This window comes from Periophthalmus magnuspinnatus, chromosome 3 (genome assembly GCF_009829125.3).
Source record: "Periophthalmus magnuspinnatus isolate fPerMag1 chromosome 3, fPerMag1.2.pri, whole genome shotgun sequence".
NCBI classification, from domain to species: domain Eukaryota; kingdom Metazoa; phylum Chordata; class Actinopteri; order Gobiiformes; family Gobiidae; genus Periophthalmus; species Periophthalmus magnuspinnatus.
Genome location: NC_047128.1, coordinates 11,999,658 through 12,019,965, shown reverse-complemented (window position 1 = coordinate 12,019,965; position 20,308 = coordinate 11,999,658). Strand labels below are relative to the sequence as shown.

The 20,308-nt window shown below is 37.4% G+C and overlaps 1 protein-coding gene across 2 annotated transcripts; it reads right to left on the bottom strand.

Moving 5' to 3' along the window:
* Positions 1-1,294: 1,294 nt before the first annotated feature.
* Positions 1,295-20,297, bottom strand: cars1 (cysteinyl-tRNA synthetase 1). Of its 2 annotated transcripts, XM_033985355.2 has the most exons (23): positions 20,147-20,297; positions 16,912-17,148; positions 14,931-15,022; positions 14,678-14,766; positions 11,748-11,844; positions 11,329-11,427; positions 10,999-11,148; positions 10,533-10,673; positions 8,232-8,320; positions 7,999-8,120; positions 7,324-7,436; positions 7,110-7,238; positions 6,892-7,021; positions 6,337-6,440; positions 5,528-5,625; positions 4,772-4,961; positions 3,832-3,900; positions 3,666-3,747; positions 3,105-3,185; positions 2,930-2,997; positions 2,465-2,524; positions 2,293-2,376; positions 1,295-1,900 (listed from the first exon to the last, which is right to left on the bottom strand). In XM_033985355.2, the coding sequence occupies exons 1-23, from the start codon at positions 20,166-20,168 to the stop codon at positions 1,772-1,774; spliced, it is 2,475 nt and encodes an 824-aa protein (XP_033841246.1). In that variant the 5' UTR covers positions 20,169-20,297; the 3' UTR covers positions 1,295-1,771. The 2 variants fall into 2 exon arrangements, with proteins under 2 accessions (XP_033841246.1, XP_033841255.1); XM_033985364.2 differs by lacking the exon at positions 16,912-17,148 and having other exon boundaries at positions 1,296-1,900; positions 20,147-20,271.
* Positions 20,298-20,308: the final 11 nt, after the last annotated feature.

Genomic DNA, 20,308 nt, shown 5'->3' with positions numbered 1-20,308 from the left:
AATTATTAACTGCAGGTGTTGGGCTTCAGAGAAATGTGAGGTCGACACCTAAAACACCAAATTATAACAACTTGGCCCTTATGTTCAATGTTTCTTTTAATTAAGAATAAATAAGCATTACAGTAGTTAATGCATATCTTATAAATAAAGGCATATCTTATCTTATCTTAATAAAAGCTATATTTGATTTGAATATATTGACCTCGTATCTGGGGACACAGATGGGGCGCTCGGACACATGTTTATGGAATTTAAAGTCAAAATCTTACTACTGTCCCTTTAAATTATGTTATATGAGCGTGTTTCTGAGTCAATAGATCTAACCGGTACATAAATAATATATATATCATATGTATAAATATATATGATTATAACCGTATTTTTTTCCAGAAGTTGCCGTGGGCGCAGCCATTGTCATTTGGGTTGTATTATTTTGCATGCAGCTGCAGATTTTGACAGTAAATAAGTTCAATGGGGACTGGGTACTAAACACATGAACATTGAACATTTTACACAAATTAATCTTACTTTACATCTTGTAGTCTGCACTGAAACAGCTAAAGATCTATGCAGTTCCCTGTTTTTTTTATGTTTAGTTTTTTTTTTAAATGATGCTAATCATAGCAATAGTTTTAGGAAAAAAGACTTTTAACTCGATATATTGAGATGACTCACAATATTATTGTGAGACCATTGACGATACAACATCACGATATTTGGGGTTTTGTTACAGCCCTGCTGATTGGACAAAAAGTTAAACCAAAAATAACCAGACGGACGGGAGATTTTATTTAAAAATCTGCTCATACAAATGACAGCAACAAAGACAATACATGAGACACTTCCCTATCTAAAGCTATATACAGGATGATACGGGTGTAGAAATAAGGCCTTAAGCTTAATATTTGCAGATGTAACATCCAAAATAGAGGACACACGGGTTTATGTCACAGAGCTGCTCAGAAAATCCATTCCACTGTTCAGTAAATGATCAAAAAACATGAAAACATATTGCGTTTGACAAGTTTAAAAAACAAATTAGACTAGTTCTTAAAATTAACTTCATTTCAAAGAGTCCTATTCAGCCATTAGATACATTTTTAAACATTTTTTTCCTTGTGTCAAATTCCTTGTATTACTTATCAATATACATAAGTAATTATTAAAGCCACACTGTAACATTTCAGCCATTAAATAAACAAAAATAAAACATTTTTATTTAATTACATTTTATTATGTAAAAAATACCATGAAAAATATATATTTCAATGCTTTTATTGCAGTCTATTTAATAGCTGAAATGTTTACACAGTAGGGATTTAATTTTCAAGAATTGCTTTGTCAGATGACAAATGGTTTGTAAGCAGTTTCTGATGAGTAGTGGTTTTCCTTTTTTTTTTTTTTTATTGCACAAGTTAATTATACAATTCTGCCTATATTTTTACTTAATTAGACAATATTTGCCCACAATATTCAAAATGCATGCAAATGTGCCTTTTTTTATTAATAGTTGACCCATTATTATTATCCAATGTAGCTTTAAATTCCAATGGAAAAATACCAAAAATATGAAATCATTGGCAGAGATGGCAGTGAGAGATAGTCACCAGTTTTGTCATACAAATCCTACCATATCAACTGTTCTATAACATTTAATTACATCCATTGTTTCCAAAATATAAAAATGGACTTGCTTCAATTGTATATGATGTATTGTATTAGGATGGCCCCATTATTTAAAGATGTGGAGATTTAACATTAAGTCTTTATATCAGTTTCCGTTTTGGTTCATCTGCAGATATTCGTTGTGCAGTTTCTCCTGAGCTTCGAAGAGTTTTCTCAGTTTTTTGGCTTGGCCTTTGCTCAGCTCCTTGCCCTCTGCGTCATGTGTCGGGAAGCCCTAAAAATGGAAATTAAAATGTATTATTATTTAACTTAGTAATTAATAAGTAAATAATAATGGATTGAATTTTATATAGCTCATTTCAAGACACCCAACGCACTTTACAGTGCACTATTCATTCACCCCACACTGTAGTGGTAAGCCACTATTGGAGCCACAGCTGCCCTGGGGCAGACGGGAAGCAAGGCTGCCAATCTATACCACTGGACCCTCCGACCACCATCAATCACTCACATGCACACCACATTCATACCAGAGAAGGTGGGTGCGTGTTTTGCCTAAGGATATAATGACAGAACTTGGACAGTGCGGGAATCGAATCTGAACACTGAAGTTTACATCACAGGTTTAATCCACTGAAGGATGGGTCGCATAATAAAGTATGGTACCGTTTCATCAAACTTTGAATATTTGTCAGTCTCTGAGCGGAACATTTCACATGGAGGGATCTTCATCTTAGCCAGTTTAGCCATCTGGAACAAAGTCAAATATATATTGTAAATTAACTCAATGACAACATACAGTTCACAAATGATTATAAAGTTTAAATGTGTTTCAGACCTCTTGCTCTCGTTTCTTCTTAGCTGCCTCTTCCTTCTTTCTCATCTTCTCCTCTTCCAACTGTGATATAAAACACACACTACTTTAAATAAATGAGTCGTGTTTAATCAGTTGTCATGCTAAGATGCAGTTTAGAGTTAATATCACTATATTGGGCAAGTGGGAATATCCAGATTGAACAAAAAAACTGACACAAAGTTCAATGTCTTCTCTGCCTGCACAAATTATATTTTATTTAGTATTGAGGAAATATGGTAGTAGCATTCTTCAATCAAAAATGTTGCAAGTTGAAAACATGTATCAACATGTTTGAGGACTCAATCTGCAACTAAAATGGTCAACATTTGCGCATTTTGTTTTTGGTAATTTCTTTCAAAAACAGTGACTTATTACAACATCAAATTCTACATTGTTGTGGCTGCAATGAAGAAATTGCAAATTTCACAAATCAGTGTAAAAACGCACCTTCTTCTTCTCATCTCTCTCCCTTAGCAGTGTTTCTCGGTCGACCAGCTTAACCACTGTGGGCAGTCCTGCAAAAACATTGAAGCAGCTTCGTTTTACTCTACATTGTGACAAAAAATACGTTTTTTGAGATATAGCCCCAAGCATTATAAACATATACAGTTTCATCTTTTACCTTCATGGTCCTCCAGTCTGACGCCAAGTTCTGGCAGAGTATCATCACGAACCACATCACAAAGCTGCAACAACTCAGTCACTGAAATATCATGTATCTGTTAAGGCCACTTTACACTAAACACATGTTTACCAAGTCATAGGGGGGGGGAGGTTTTAATACTTTGTATATATGTTCATTCATAGTTTATTCCTAGGCATATATATATATATATATATATATATATATATATATATATATATATATATATATATATATATATATATATATATATATATATATATATATATATATATATATATATATATATATATATATATATATATATATATATATATATATATATATATATATATATATATATATATATATATATATATATATACACACCCCCACACACACACACACCCCCACACACACACACACACATATATATATACTTGGACAGTTTAAGTTAGAGAAAAATAGTCACACTAATGCTCTTTACATTAAGTCATCAATTACTGATCAAATTTATAGGTTATTAAATAACAAAACTAAGTTTAAATCACTTGGACAAACCTTTCTGTTCTCTGGCAATTTTGCGAATGTTTTCTCTGAAATCTGACAGCACTGTGAGGTAAGGCATCACTGTTCTCTCCAACTGAAAACAATTTAACAGTGGAATAATTTTAGTCTTGGGTGTAAATTAATATTTATAAAGAGTAAATATTCAAACATAACTTACATCCACACTTTGGCTTTGTCCTCCAACTGGGAAACCAATGGGCTCTGATCCTTCAATGGCACCAAAGACCTGCAAAAAATGAAGGGGTCATAATGTTACCACCTGGTTGTGGTTTATCAGGTTAATGCACATACAGGACAAAGACGAGATTAAGGTAATTTCTCATCCAATTTTAAAACCTCAAAAAATTACTTAAATTTCATAATTTGGCATCCTGTTCGTAATACAAGTTTTTTTTTAATCCAGGGAGAAAATTTGACACAACCAGCAAAGCAAGATGTGCTTTTGGTTTTTTTTTATCCATTTAATTGTGAAGCATGAGAGTGTAAAAAATAAAATAACGTATTTGTCTTTGTGTTTGATATTGACAATTTTTTTCATTAATTAAATTTGACTTTAATATTTTTGCTTTTTTTTTTATTATAAATGATTGATGAGTTTTAATTATACTTTTCAAAACCCAGCAGAAATACAGTATATTCAGTTATCCATATATTATATTTTTCAGATATTGTTAGCAGTTTATATTCTATATTGTGACAAACTTTTAGAAATTGTATCTGTGTGACGACATAGTAGATCAGAGGTGCCCTTTTTTTTTTTTTTTTTTTTTTTTTTTTAATTGAAGGCCACATCTTAAAACATATTCGAAGCGCAGGGCCACAGACCGTTGATCAATGCAGTGCAGCACTTTATACACAGCTTTGACAGAGCCACTGTATATTAATAAGGCTTAAAACACATTCACAATGCAATATGATGTTTGAGGTTGTAGTGATAGAAATAGTTTCATTTGCTGTTAAAAGTAATGCTTATGATCAATTGGGCCTGTTCAACAGGAGGCCTGAGGGTCAATAAAAACAGCCAAATGCGGCTCTCAGACTGGGCCATAGTTTGGACAACCCTGCAGTAGATAGTGTTAGTTTCCATGGCCCATTACCTTGAGCATGTATGTGAGGTAGGTTGCTATGCTTTCCAGTAGCATTCGGTTGGGTCGTAGTTTAGCACTCTTCCTGTTAGCGACGTAGCTGTTGCTGTGGCCAACCAGGACCCTCATCTCCTCCAGAGCCGTACGAGTGTCCATATTATCACACAGGGCCTCGTGCACCAAGCGCTTCCTCTCATAGAAACTAGAATACACATTTGTGTAGATTTTAAAAATTTGAATTGATTGATTTAGATTGAATTAGGATTAGCTTTACCACCTAAAATGTGCATGTAGTTTTTGCAAAGAGAAGCAGTTTTCATAATGGCATTTCACTGTAGCAAGCAGTAGATCGTCATTGGCAGGTTTTTATTTGTGAAAAGGGGCTATGCAATGTTTTTTAGTACTTTACATTTAGCCCAGATTAAAAATATTTCAGAGAATCCCAGGTATATACAGACCAGTGGCTGGGGATAGGAGGAAGGTGGTGATGGGTGTAGGACAAAGCAAGAAGCAAGAGCTCAAGTCACTTTGCATGATTTGTCTCCTTTAAAATTGGTTATTCTTGGGTTTCAGGCATAAAGATTCCTGATTTGAAAGATTTGGCAGGGAAATGCTCTCTGTTACAGCAATAACACATTTCAAATCAAAATGTATTTTCTTTTGAATGGGGAAATGTCCTCACAGAATCATTCAAATCAGGAAGGAATTCATTTGCTTGAAATAAATTAATAACTGAGCCCCTGAACACATCGTCTCCTGTTGTTATACCTGTTGTTCAGCTCAACCTCTGGCTCCTCCCATTTCTCAAACCGTCCTGTGATGTCAGTGGGCGCTCTGAGGATGTCTTTTACATTCAAAAAAAACTCCTGCACGGACAAGAACGTAATATCAGTGCCATGCACAAAACTGTATTCTTAATAATATTGTACAGTGGTCTCTCGCTATATTACGGTTCACCTCGCTGTTTCGCAGATTTTTTCTTTTGCAATTTTGCATGCTTTTTTACAGCACATGAATGTGCATTGTGTTCTGCTTCTTGATTGGCTAAGGGACTGTAGACCATTGTCAATCCGTGCTATGTCTCCGGTACAGTACAGAATGCGTTCAGCCAAATTTACATAAATGTTTGATCTTTAGCAGTGAAGTGCTATATGTTTGGGGATTTTGTCGGAGAGAAAACTTGCAATGTCGATAAAACATTCTGCATCCACAAATTTAAAAAAAAAAACAACAACTTTGGGCTTTAGTGTTTCTCTGCATGGAGCGGATAGCGCTGGAGGAGAGGCAGACGTGGACAACAAATTTTAAGCGATCTTCGAGCAAGAGGGATATAATATACGAAGGTTTGAACTCTGAGAGTGTTTAAACAGAGAGAAATGGGAGAAAATGTTAATGCCTGTCTGAGAAAAGTGTAAAACGCCTCACTAGACACTTTATTCAGCCTAAAACATATATAATAATTGTAAAAAATAAAGCTGACTACTTCGCAGATTTCACCTATTGCAGGCTATTTTTAGAATATAACCCCCGCGATTAACGAGGGACCACTGTACTGATGTCTTTAGTTATCCACCTACATTCATAAACTTCTCATACTGCACGGCTGACTCCATGGTGTTGGGGGAATAATCCAAAGTGTCTTTCCAGGCATGCATCAGGAATGCCAAACGGAGCTGACGAGCTGAAAATGAACAGAAATACAACTAGAGTCAAATCTGACCTAATGTTGAGGGAACCAAATACATCTACACTGAAAATGTTGAAAGAGAATGATTGACAGGGGAAGGCAAATGCAGTATTTGTGTTGTTTTTTGTCATTTTGTTTCATTTTTGTTTATTATCGAAACATTAATACACATTTAAATTATTTTTAAAAAACTACTCAAGGATACAGATTCAGTTTTATGCTAGCCGTTATTGTTTTTAGCATAATTTAAACAGCTTCACTTCTCATTCCAACAACATGGAGTAAGCTCTTTTTGTTTTCTCAATGATAAACAAAATAGCATTCATGGGTGCCTTGCTTCCTATTCAGCAACATTTCTTTTCTTCATTCAAAAAAGATAATATTTAGTTTTAAATCGTTAGTCAGAATGGCAATGATCCCAATTTCATTCTGACGGAACATGTACCTGTGTTTTTAGCTAGAGCATCTTTAATGGTGATGAAGTTTTTCAGAGATTTGGACATTTTGCAGCCAGCGATGGTCAGATGCCCCGTGTGCAGGAAGTAACGCACCCAGTAATCATTATCAAAGTAGGCCTACAACAGGAAAGAGGTTAGATTGCAATTTTAAATTTTTTTAAATACAAAATGTACATACTAGAGCTAAACAACATGAAAATTGTACTTCAGACTGAGCAAGTTCATTGTCATGGTGAGGGAAACGCAGGTCAAAGCCTCCTCCGTGAATGTCCATAGATTCTCCCAAAATGGTCCCAGCCATCGCCGAGCATTCGATGTGCCAGCCCGGTCTGCCCTGGGGGAGACAGCACACCATCCTCTTTTGACATACACTCCTTAAGTCTAAATAATATTACACATTTATAAACATGTCTTCAGACCTTGCCCCAGGGGGAGTCCCAGGACGGTTCCCCAGGTTTAGAGGCTTTCCACAGGGCAAAGTCATTCTGAGACTTCTTTTCACTCAGTCTGTCTGCAGAGATGCTCAGGTCTCCTACAGATAAAACCAGGAAATATACAACTTTACATCTAACGTAGAAAACATTTGGTTTTCAGATGGTACATTTTTTGTTAAAATGTTGATAACAGCAACTAATAAACTGTATTACTGTGACCCTCCAGTCCAATCCGCTGCCACCTTGGGAGAGGCTAAAGATGGATTCTCGTGAGCTTGTGAATTTACACATTTTACAGGAATTCATTTTGCAGTGCAAGGGAAGCACGGATGAATAAAGCTGTGGCCTTGTTCATATGCACACCAAAATGTGATTATCTGATTTCTGGACATTTAAGATTTAAATGAAATAAAAACCACAAAATCTGATGTGAGTATCAGAGGGACAATGATCAGATGGGATGATGCCAATAACTCAAATCTTTTAACTCAAAACATTGAATATTAATCAAATTGAATCAATGATAATGATCTGCTCAAAGTGTGTTGTATTCAAATAAATAAACTCTGATGTTTAGCAATGATAGATCACATACTATTTTTAATGAGCGATAAATAAGTAAATATTCTATATATATTCTAAATATAATCCTGTGTGTACCCTCTCCCTCCTGTAGGGCCTTCTGGTCACCCACTGCCTCTGGGACCAGTTTTGCGTAAGAGTGCTGAGGGCTGCCATCAAACTTCGCAGTGTCAAAATAGACTGAGCCGTTTGATTCATATCTGAAAATAAAAACAACAATTGAAGGTCTGTTACTACTATATGCTAAAATCTTAATCAATGAACAATTGAAGTTAACCCAAACGTTGGAGCAGACTTAATGAAGCTCTCACCCATATCCATTTTTGACGATCCTCTCGACAAACTCCACAATCTCTGGCACGTACTCACTAACCCGAGTGAGGACGTCAGGGGGAAGGACCTGTCAACACAAAGTATTCCTCAGTCATCTAGTGCAGTGGTCCCCAACCTTTTTATCACCGCGGACCGGCCAATGCTTGAAAATTGTACCGTGGACGGGGGGGGGGGGGGGGGGATTGCATAATCACCATTATTGAACCCTCAGTAGTAACTGCACTAGTTTGGGGTCTTTGTAAAGGTAACACCCTATAGTTTTACCCACAGGTGTCAGAATCACTGTAAGTTTGTCTGCTGAGCATTTATACACTTTGGAACACACACACAAAAAAAATTCTCATCCTCGCCCAAACATTTTTGTGAAAATGAAGCTGTAGAAAGCTGCAGTAGGGAGCTGGGGCCAAAAATACACTATATCTCAGCTGACAAGATTGTTGACCACTTACATTTCAAATTTGAGGTCAATACCTATAAAAATGAGAGTTTTACAATCATTTTATCATGAGAAAGTCCAGGCCTCTCCAAACCTATCCGAATGAAGACATTTGGAGAACGTTTGGAAAAAGTGCAATAACTTTTGAATGTTTCAGCCCACAGACATCAGTGAGGGCTCTACTGAAAACTCACACTGAGAGGAATCTGTATCTGCACACCCAGCTGCTCTATTACTGTACATTTATATATATCATATCAAAACACAATATAAAATGTATATTTGTATATAAAATACAGTCAAAACAAGTGGTATGGGTCAAAATAAATATATATTTACAAACCACACACTGCAAACAGTGAACAAACACACTGGAAACTAAGAACACACTGTACATGATTGTACAGTGAGACAGTCATTCTGTGACAGTGGCTCAATTTCTGTCATTGTGTCCTTAGTTCTGTCATTGTGTCCTTAGGCAAGACACTTCACCCAAGTGGTGTGTGTGTGATGATTGGTGGTGGTCGGGGGGCGCAGACTGGCATTAGCTAATGCTAATGATTACACATAATACACATTTGACCCACAATTAAGTCAATAGCAGAATAAACCACGCTTACCGATCAGGAACAGCATCCAGTCCATCAAAACATAAGGTCCCTCTACTCCTGAGTCCACAATGAGATCTTCACTCGGTTCCACGAACCGCTCCGGGTCCGAGATGTCTCTAGTTTAACTTGTACAAACATCCACAGTGTCCTCGGTCGTGTACTTCCTTTGTTTTGTCCGTTTCGTCATGTTTAAAACGCAAAACTGCTGTGTAAAATTACGCAAATCGCACGCGTAATTTTACGCGCGGATCTTTACATCCAGTCTCCTCTTTTTATGCGCGCAGCAAACTCTGTTTACAGTAAACCACTGCATGTCACGCATCAGCGTGTTCCGCAGTTCATGGGCTTTAAGAGGAAAACATCACTAAACGTGTGTAATGTAACAGCTTGATTCTACAAGGGGGAGAGTGGGGCGTACTCTTTCAGTCATCTGTAGCTCTCATTCACTGTCTGCGGCTCCAGTAACCCACAGCCCCCACCTTATTGGCCAAGTTTGTTTTGCACTGAGGAACAAAGTTGGCGCTGTCAGACGTTTATTATGCCTGAAACTGACAAAAGAAGTGACGGAACAGATTTCACTTTCCTGCAGCAGATTGGACATGGAGGCTCTAACTTCCTTTGTGGACATAATTTCTTGACTGGATTATATTCTCTGGACCTTTACAGAACGAATGAGACCAACTTTGAAGAAATACACGTACATTGCTGTAAAGTTGTAACGTAAAGGCCGACGGGCCGTCAGAACGCTAAGTGGTTAAGTTGTCGGCGCTCAAGTGACGGAAATGTAACTGAGAGAATCCGGTCATTTTTCAAAACAAAAGATTTTTCAAAATAAACAATTGTTCAGACTCAGATAATAAATACAACGGAAATAATTAATTATTTCTTGGATGGCCGGTGGCCCGGTACCAATTGATCCACGGACCGGTACCGGTCCACAGCCCGGTGGTTGGGGACCACTGATCTAGTGTCTCTTGGAGGTACAGCTGCCCTGGGGCAGACTCGCAGAAAAAGTGGAAAATTCCATAAACCAGACTATAGTGACAATGTCTTGTATCCATTTTGACTCCATAAACCAGTTTTGCCCATGTGTAAGCCATTCAATATGGAACAATTAGAAACTGATTCAGAATTAAGTCTGGAGCTCAGTTAGAAAATGTGTCCACATAAGACGGCTTTTAAAGTTACTCAGCAGTTGCAAATTAACCGTTAATGCAGAGGCATGCACTTACATTGAGTGCGTCCATGTCCTTGTGGTACTCAGATTCCCAGTATTTGGGCAAAGTGGAGAAGATTGAGTTTTCTATGACCGAGGTCCCGAACTGTTTGTCCAACCATTCAGAGAGCAGGTCCTTCGAGCTCTCCAACAGGGCCTGAGAAGGGACAAAAAGCAAGACATTTTATTCAACTGTTTTATATTAATTCAATTCAATTCATTTATTTTGGAACGCCCAAAATCACAACAACTGTTGTCTCGAAGGGTGTTCATGTTTTGGTTGATGGGGGAAACCGGAGTACCCGGAGGAAACCCATCCAGACACGGGGAGAAACATGCAAAACTCCACACAAAAAGGCCTGGGCGACCCAAGGATCGAACCAAACCTTCTTGCTGTGAGGCATGAGTGTTGCCACTCAGTGTGCTGCCTAAACAGGAAAACAATACTGTATCTACTAAGACTCTAACAATAGAGATTGTACCTGTGCTAGTGGCTGCAGCTCTGTGTCTGGTGCCTTGTTGTTCACAGCGGCCTCTAGTGGCTGAAGTGCAGAAGTGACAGCGGTGTCGAGTCTCTCCATCATCTGCTTCTTATCTGGGTCAGTGGTGGAGGCCAGACTCGACTGGAACGGCTGCATTTGGAAACTGAAGTCAATTATTTTATTTTATTTATATATATATATATATATATATATATATATATATATATATATATATATATATATATATATATATATATATATATATATATATTTATTTATATTTATATTTATATTTATATTTATATTTATATATTAAGGTTTCCCCCTCACCCCTCGGGCGCTCAGGACGTCCTGCAGGATCTGTGCTGCTGAAGGCTGTTTGTCTCTGTACTGCTCCAAAAGGTAGTTCTGTCGTGCTCTTTTAATGATCTGAAACAAAGACTTTTTTTTTTATTCTGTTGGGCCAAAGCTAGCACACTATCAGACTGAGGTAACAGTCTCCCAGTGTCCAACACATGTTTTTGTTTATTTACTCCCAGCATTCTTTGATGGTAAGTGACTACAGTTGCCTTGGGGGTGACTGACAGAGGTTGCTAATCAGCGCCAACAGCCAATCAGACCACCACAATCACTGTCACGCTTGCACACAACATTCATACAGGCAATACAGCCCCACAGTGCAGAATTCACTTGTAAAAGCTGATATGGAGCTTAGAGGACAGTAGTCACATGGCAGGTGATATAAATACCTTATCATCGATGTCTGTGATGTTCATGCAGTAGAGGACATCATATTTAAAGTAGTCCTTCAGTATCCTCCGCAGAATGTCAAAGGAAATGTACGACCTGAAATGAGAGGTTGGACAAAGACACCAGTCTAAAAGTGAGACAGATCAAAGCAGACAGAGCAGTTTCCAGGATACATGTATGTAGAGTGTGTGTAGGCTACTTGTGTAGAGTGTGTGAGGATACATGTATGTAGAGTGTGTAGGATATATGTATGTAGGATACATGTGTGTAGAGTGTGTGTAGGCTACTTGTGTAGAGTGTGTGAGGATACATGTATGTAGAGTGTGTAGGATATATGTATGTAGGATACATGTGTGTAGGCTACGTGTGTAGAGTGTGTGAGGATACATGTATGTAGAGTGTGTAGGATACATGTATGTAGGATACATGTATGTAGAGTGTGTGTAGGATATGTGTGTGTAGGCTACATGCATGTAGAATGTGTGTAGGCTACATGCATGTAGAATGTGTGTACGATATATGCCTGTAGATTGTGTGTAGGATACATGCGTGTAGAGTGTGTGTAGGATACATGCGTGTAGAGTGTGTGTAGGATACATGCGTGTAGAGTGTGTGTAGGATACATGTGTGTAGGATGCATGCATGTGGAGTGTGTGTAGGATATGTGTGTGTAGTATATGTGTGTGTGTAGGATACATGTATGTAGTGTGTGTGTATGTGTAGGATACATGCATGTATGATACATGTATGTAGAGTGTGTGTAGGATACATGCATGTAGAGTGTGTGTAGGATACATGCATGTAAAGTGTGTGTAGGATACGTGTGTGTAGAATACATGCATGTAGAATGTGTGTAGGATACATGTATGTAGACTGTGTGTAGGATACATGTGTGTAGGATGCATGCATATAGACTGTGTGTAGGATACGTGTGTGTGTGTAGTATACATGTATGTAGTGTGTGAATGTGTAGGATACATGCATGTATGATACATTCATGTAGAGTGTGTGTAGGATACCTGTGTGTAGAATACATGCATGTAGAGTGTGTGTGCGTGTAGGATACATGTATGTAGTGTGTGTGCGTGTAGGATACATGTATGTAGTGTGTGTGCGTGTAGGACACATGTATGGTGTTTGTGTATGTGTAGGATACATGCATGTAGAACGTGTGTACGATATGTGTGTAGAGTGTGTGTAGGATACATGCATGTAGAGTGTGTGTAGGATACTTGTGTGTAGAATACATGCATGTAGAATGTGTATAGCATACATGTATGTAGAGCAGGGGTCACCAAGCCTGTGCCTGCGGGCGCCATGTCGCCCCCAAGCCCCACATGAGTCGCCCGCAGACCGGTTCTAAAAATAGCACAACTCACTAATGAGCAGCATCTAAAATTAAATTTTATTCTGTTGCTATTTTTTTTTTTTTTATCACCCTTGCGTTTATATAGATTTAAAAATGACAATATCTTAAACATATGTTCATTATACGTGAAGTTTAGATAAGTTAAGGTGAACTTTGACCTACTCACTTCAAAGGTCAGTATTGTGTGCGTGACAAAACCAGTGCTCCGCTCGCGAGCGCTGTGAGGATGCGCTGAATGCAGTTTCTTACTCCAAAACATGGTAGAAAATAAAGAGATCACTTTCACAACAATTTAAGACTGTAAAAGAAACCTGCGCGTATCTCATCTGTAGAGCGACTGTGGTGACGGCAAAGTGGCACAATGTGGAGGGACACTTCACTACGTCTCACAAAGCTCCACACTAACTACCCACGGGGACACACACTCCCCACGGGGGCGCACACTATGGGCAGAACAAGCCCAGAGCTAAACGCAGCTTTGGGTAAACAACAGGCTTTTTTCACGACACCGGTGAAAACGTCAAACAGCGCAACCGAGATTTATTTAAAAATATGTAAGCTTATTTTTCTTTAACATTACATAATTGATAACTTTATGAAACATGGTGCAATGTATATTATTTATGTTTTGTTAAAAAGGTTCGGCAATGGATAGTGAAAATGGGACACTTTTCCTATGAGATGTAGTGATGTAAGTGTCATCTGGAAATTTAACAATTACTAAGATTAGTAAAATTAAAGTGCTGAATACTGATATCTGTTTCCCTCCTTGCTCATTGTTGATAATTATTTTGAGAAATCATTAACGTGATCAGTGTCTTGCAACATGATCAGCGTGTTCACATAGATGATTATCATTTATCATTATTAATAATATATAAGTAAAGGCAAACTGAGAAAATGTGTTATTTCAGAAGAGCGTCTCAAACTGGTAGACCTTTGTATGACTCAGTGACATAAAGTAGCTCTCAGGTTAAAAAAGGTTGGTGACCCCTGATGTAGAGAGTGTGTGTGTGTGTGTGTGTGTGTGTGTAGGATACATGTATGTAGTGTGTGTATGTGCAGGATACATGCATGTAGAATGTGTGTACGATATATGTGTGTAGAGTGTGTGTAGGATACATTCATGTAGAGTGTTTGTAGGATATATGCATGTGGAGTGTGTGTAGGATACTTGTGTGTAGAATACATGCATGTAGAATGTGTATAGGATACATTTATGTAGAGCGTGTGTAAGATACATGTGTGTAGGATGCATGCATGTAGAGTGTGTGTAGGATACGTGTGTAGAATACATGCGTGTGTGTAGGATACATGCATGTAGTGTGTGTGTAGGACACATGTATGTAGTGTGTGTATGTGTAGGATACATCCATGTAGAGTGTTTGTAGGATACATGTATGTAGTGTGTGTGGGTGTGTGTGTGTAGGATACATGCATGTAGAGTGTTTGTAGGATACATGTGTGTAGGATACATGCATGTAGAATGTGTATAGGATACATGTACATAGTGTGGGTGTATGTGTGTGTGTAGGATACATGTATGTAGAGTGTGTGTACCTGGCATGCCCCATATGTGAGGCGTCGTACACTGTAGGTCCACAGCAATACCACGTCACTTTGTTTCCATTCTGAGGAACAAACAGCTCCTAAAACAAAACAAGGACACTATTTCACAGTAGAGCCAACACTACTGCATACAGAAGGATTGGGTTTCTGTTGACAATATTGAGAAATGAATCATGTGGAACTGATTAATTAGCAATAAAAGTTAATAACATATGATAGCATTAATGCTATAAATGGGTTGTACCTTGCTCCTGGTGAGGCTGTTGTAGAGTCTGAGCTGTGGGACTTCAGTGCCTGATGGAGCTGACCAGGATGGCTGGACGCGCTTCCCTTTCACTGGAACCAACAAGCAGACTTTGAGCATTGAAAAGATAGAAGATTTTTAATTATTGCTATGGCAATGGTGCTAGTTATTCCATCACTCTGAAACCCGTTAGAAGTAGTTTGTAGCTAAGGCCCGTCACAATAACAAATTTTGAAGTGTAATATATTGCTGGATAAATTGAAGACATTAAATGATGACACTGAAACTAATTTATGACACAAACTATGGTTCTAAGGTAGGATTATTCCCCCCAAAAAAATCTATTCTTCAGTTAGTTTGTGTCTATAAAGAGTCATAGAAGTTATTTATTCAACCTTCTTCAAGTCAAATCTCACCATAGAACAGAAAAATAAAACATTCCCCATTAATACAAATAAAATGTACACACAATATTGACCCCCAAAAATAATTGTTTTGATCATTGTTTGTCATGTATTGTAGTATATTTGTGTACAAATCAATATAGTGCTTATTGTGACAACAGCAATATAATGTTGCATTATGACAAACTAAATCTTATGTATAAGGTTTTTCAGTAATGCTTTCCCTAAATTTGCAAACACAAGTTAGTGCAGAGAACAGAACACTTTATGTGCCAACAACATGCCGATTATCAAATTACCATGGTAATATTATTACAAAAATATGACTCAGCTCAAAGCAAACTCACTGTATGTTCTTTAATGTTGTAAGACATTGCTGCATAAAAACATGCCAACAGAACAAAGAGTTTCACATGTTTTAGGGATTATTACAAATGACATGGCTCATTTTTTTGTCTGCTCAGATGACACAGAAATGACTGGAATGTAAACTCTACATGTTTGTCTAACAAAAGAAGATTAGACCAGGCAGCTCTATTTAAAAAGGTCCTACTGTATATTAGGCAAAACTGACTCTTGTGAGTTTTTCATGTTAGAATGTTGCTACCTCCTCAAAAGCATACCTGGAGTTGTGTTTTGTTTCTTTCACACATGTATGAGTAACCCTCCATTATTAGTCTTTCTACATCTCCAAAACTCAAAATGCTCGGTTTCACTTTGTGATGTCATGTAGTGGTAGTTTTCAAGTTAACAGCTCCTTTTACCTTTTACCATATGACATTACAAGGTTTTTCCCGTTTGAGAAAAGAACTAAGCAATTTAATTTTGATTCAATGTGCAGTTTTATTCAGGAGAAATGAGTAAAGGCTGCGTTCACACTAGCTACAGAACACTGCAATCATGGGCACAGAAAAGGAGCAGAGCAGCGACAAGCATTCACAATGAGCGTGGTTTTTAAGCTGCAGGAGTGAGCAGAGTCAATCAGGAAATCAGGGCGACACAAGTGAAGTGGATCTGGTAACTAATAGTCTCGATACTAAAATTTACTATGCAAATTGTCTGCAAACTCGATTTTGATACTTAAGAACTGACTCGATACTCACTACCAATTCCAGTACTGCAATGATAATTAAAAACACTATTTAGACAATAGAATGTGATTTTCAATATTAAATTATAGTACCTTCTTTTATATTACCATGTGGCCTTATATCTGTAATCCCTCAGTGGTCCAGGTAGGTTCCATAGTGGTCCATGGGGGTACTACTAGTCCATATGGTCTTATACTTGCTCTGATACAGCTCAAGATCATTCTAAAGCTGTTCAGGAAAGGTTCATTTCTGTCATGCGAATGTGATATTTTTAGTATACCTGCTCAAATGAGTATCTAGTCTCAATACTAGTTTTAGTATCAATTTTTGATCAACAAGAACAACATCTGATTAACTGACTATACGACACAGCCCTGGCCTACATTTGTGTTAATGTCAATAATGAAGACAACTCGTCCAAATCAGAGATCCAAGCCGCATTCAGCCTTAACAAGGTGGGTATCAGCCCATGCTCTGTCTACTCACTGCAGTTCGAGTCCTGCCCTGAGTCTTCCTGTGGTTGCAGTGCTGTTATATGCCTGTACCAGCGGAGGGCATGCTTGAGTCGTGGGGGTGGGGGGGTGCGAAGCAGTTTAATGGTTTTGTGGTCGATGCAGGTGGGGGCAAACCCGCTCAGGTAACTGCGTGTCTCCAAGTAACGGTCCAGAGCTTCGGAGAGCTCAGCCGCGTCTGTGATCTGGAGCAGGGGGCCGAAGGGAAACGCTGTGGGGACAGAACAGGGAACAGAGCAGGGGACAGAGCAGGGGACAGAGGGCGACATGTTACCCACAAAGAGAGACTGCAACCGGGACAGAGGCAAAGGGGCAGGGGGTATGGGGCTGGGGCATGATTATAACAACTGTGACTGTTATTGGGATTGTCATATTCATGGGTTTCAGTTTCCTATTTAACATTCTGAGGACTTTTACTTTTGTTTTATATTGTTAATTGCCTTGGCTAATTTGTCATTATTCTGAAACCTTCAGATACATTTTGAAACGCAATATCCAGAGGTTAAAAGGTGCACTATGCAACTTTTCTGGTGGAGGGTCGATCTGCCACTTGTTTGAATAATATGCCTAAAAAGCATTAAACTTATTTAGCCCTATGAAAACAAGCAGGTGATGCCATCTGGTCAAGTTGAAGTTGAGTGATGCTGATGCAGAGTTTGACACTAAAAACAAAAACAAAAGTAACAGCCCCCCCACATCCTCCCCTCCCCTCTCGGCACTCATAAATTTAAGTGTGAGGTCTTATTCAGAATGAAACAGAAAGCAAGTCATACAGAAACTGCAAGAATAAAACATGAATACGCCTATGAACAAACTATAATATAACATAGAATTAAGACTGAAAAATGAGTGTGGAAGAGGCTGTCTTACATGTAATAATTCAATATAAATTCAAAGTAAAAATAAGAATGGTTACATTAGGTAAGGTAGGCTAAAATGCAGCAATTGTCCAAAATACATTTACTTACATTTATTTATTCTAAAAAGGAAAAAAAAAACCAACAGCATTATGGAGACAAACAGGTGATGCCATCAGGCCAAGCTGAAGTTACTGTAAGTGTGGTCACCTCTTCATAGAACTGACTTGTAAGGATGCAGTTAAAAAAAAGACATGCTTGTTGGAACATCCTGAGCAAGATAACATCTCCACGGAGACAAGACTGTGCAGAAGTTACATAGTGCACTTTTAATTTGTCCCCTGTTTGCCTTCAGTAATTATGTGGGAAATATTTAAGAATTTAAGAATCTTTCAAATATCTAAAATGCTGTTCATTCAGTGTTTGTGTCTTAATAACAGCATAGCCATAGAGAGTTCATGGTCAACAGGAGACTTCACTGACTCAAACTGAACTAAAACTTAATGACTCAAATCAAAACAAAAATTTAATGGAAATTAAACAGTAAGAATTAAAACTGTCAAACAAAGAAACTGAGAGAAAAATATGTGGTCAAAAAAAAAAAAAAAAAAGAAGAAGGACTCCTCTGTAGACAGCCAAAACAGAGACACTGGCAAAAGGTTCATCATGTTTTTTGGAAGTCATCATGACATAGAGCAAAATCCAAGTGTTGCTTTTGTTTCACTGCGAATGTACTCATAGTATTTAGGGAGAGTTTTTTGTCTGTAAAATGAGACGCTGAATTTATATGTATAAAGCCTGTATGTTTAGAAGAAAATACTATTTATTATACATATACATTTGCATCTTCATTTTGCATCTGCATTAGCATCTTCATTTGCAAATGAGGTTAAAATAAGAGTTAATTTGCAAAAATAGCTCAGTTTTTTAAAACTCAAATGTATTTCTTCTATTATTAATGAAAATGTATTTATCAAGGGGGATGTATGCTTCTGAGGTTATATCTGTAACCATTGTTTTGACTTAATGAAATGAGATGAGACAACACCCTCCCCTCGTCTCTCTGCACTCATACATTTAGGTGTGAGGTCTTATTCAGAATGAAACAGAAATTAAGTCATACAGAAACTGCAAGAAAAAAAAACTATGAAATATAATATAGAAAGAAGTCTGAAGAATGAGTGTGGAAGAGGCTGTATTACATGTAATAATTCAATATAATGTATTCAAAGTAAAAAATTAGAGCATAGTTAGATTAGTATGAGCAATATGCAGTAATTGCCCAAACTCATATTTATTTATTTATTTAAAAAAAGGTTTAAAAAATGTTATAGCATTGATTTTTTTCATTCATATTAGGCTGCTGAGAAAGCCTAAAAATGTAGGTTTTTTTTTTTTATCAGGATTAGCTTTGCAATTTATGTTCAGAGTATATATTTTTTAAAGAGGAACACATTTGAGAAGTAATAGTAAATTATAAATACAAGGATCCTGCATTTGAGAACATATCTGTAGAGATCTGAACTACAAGGCTAGTATCTTTTATACATTTAATACAAATCTAAGAATGAAATAGGAGATGTTATTCCAAATATCACCTAAATAATACCCAGCCTTAGTAACAGTTTGCAGGCAGAAACAGTGCTGTCAAAATCCACTGGCTGATGCAAACTCCATTGTAACAACTACACAGCTGCTGCAGGTGTAATTCCTGTGTTGTGATTCTCTTTAGCTCAGAAGTATTTTACAAGTTGTTTTACAGATTATAGTTTATAAGTAAAAGATACACAACAGCCCTTTGATTTTTGTTCAAAAGTAGTAGGCCATTTAAACCATTTAAAAAGAGCAAGTTAATTTGGTTTTGCATTTACATGTGGTAATTACTGATTTATAACATAAATAACAGAAATTTCACTTCAAATAATGGTATGTTCCTTATATTACTTTTTTTTTTTTTTCAAGGTAAACTATAGGCTACATTATTTCACATAAGACGATTCCTACCTTCTGCTACTACTGTTACTATTACTATTGTAGTAATAGTAAAACTTTCATTTAAATATCTGCTTCATATAAAACAAAATACGAATATCCGTATTTGCCATTTAGACTGAAATTTTTGTGCATCATTTTAAAGACACGTGTGTTTAAAGAGTGTCTATCAGCTGTTCCTTTGGTACATTCAGCTTCTCCTCAATGGACTACAAATGGTCTACAAATTAGCCGATTAGCGTTAGCACAGTGTCAATGACAGTGTCCGTGAACTCCTCACGCGATCAACTACTACTGTCAAATACATGTTCATATGCAACAAATAAATTAAAAATGTAAGTTCACTGTAGTTTACTGTACCTGACTCTCCTGGGGTCGACATTGTAGACTGAGGATGGCTCGGTGCTGATGCAACAATAACGTGCCCGGAAGATGAGCCGACACTTTATGCTGACGGGTAGGAACCGGAACTCTTGTTTCTACTACGATTTAGTGGGAACGTTTTGCAGTAGGATCAACCTG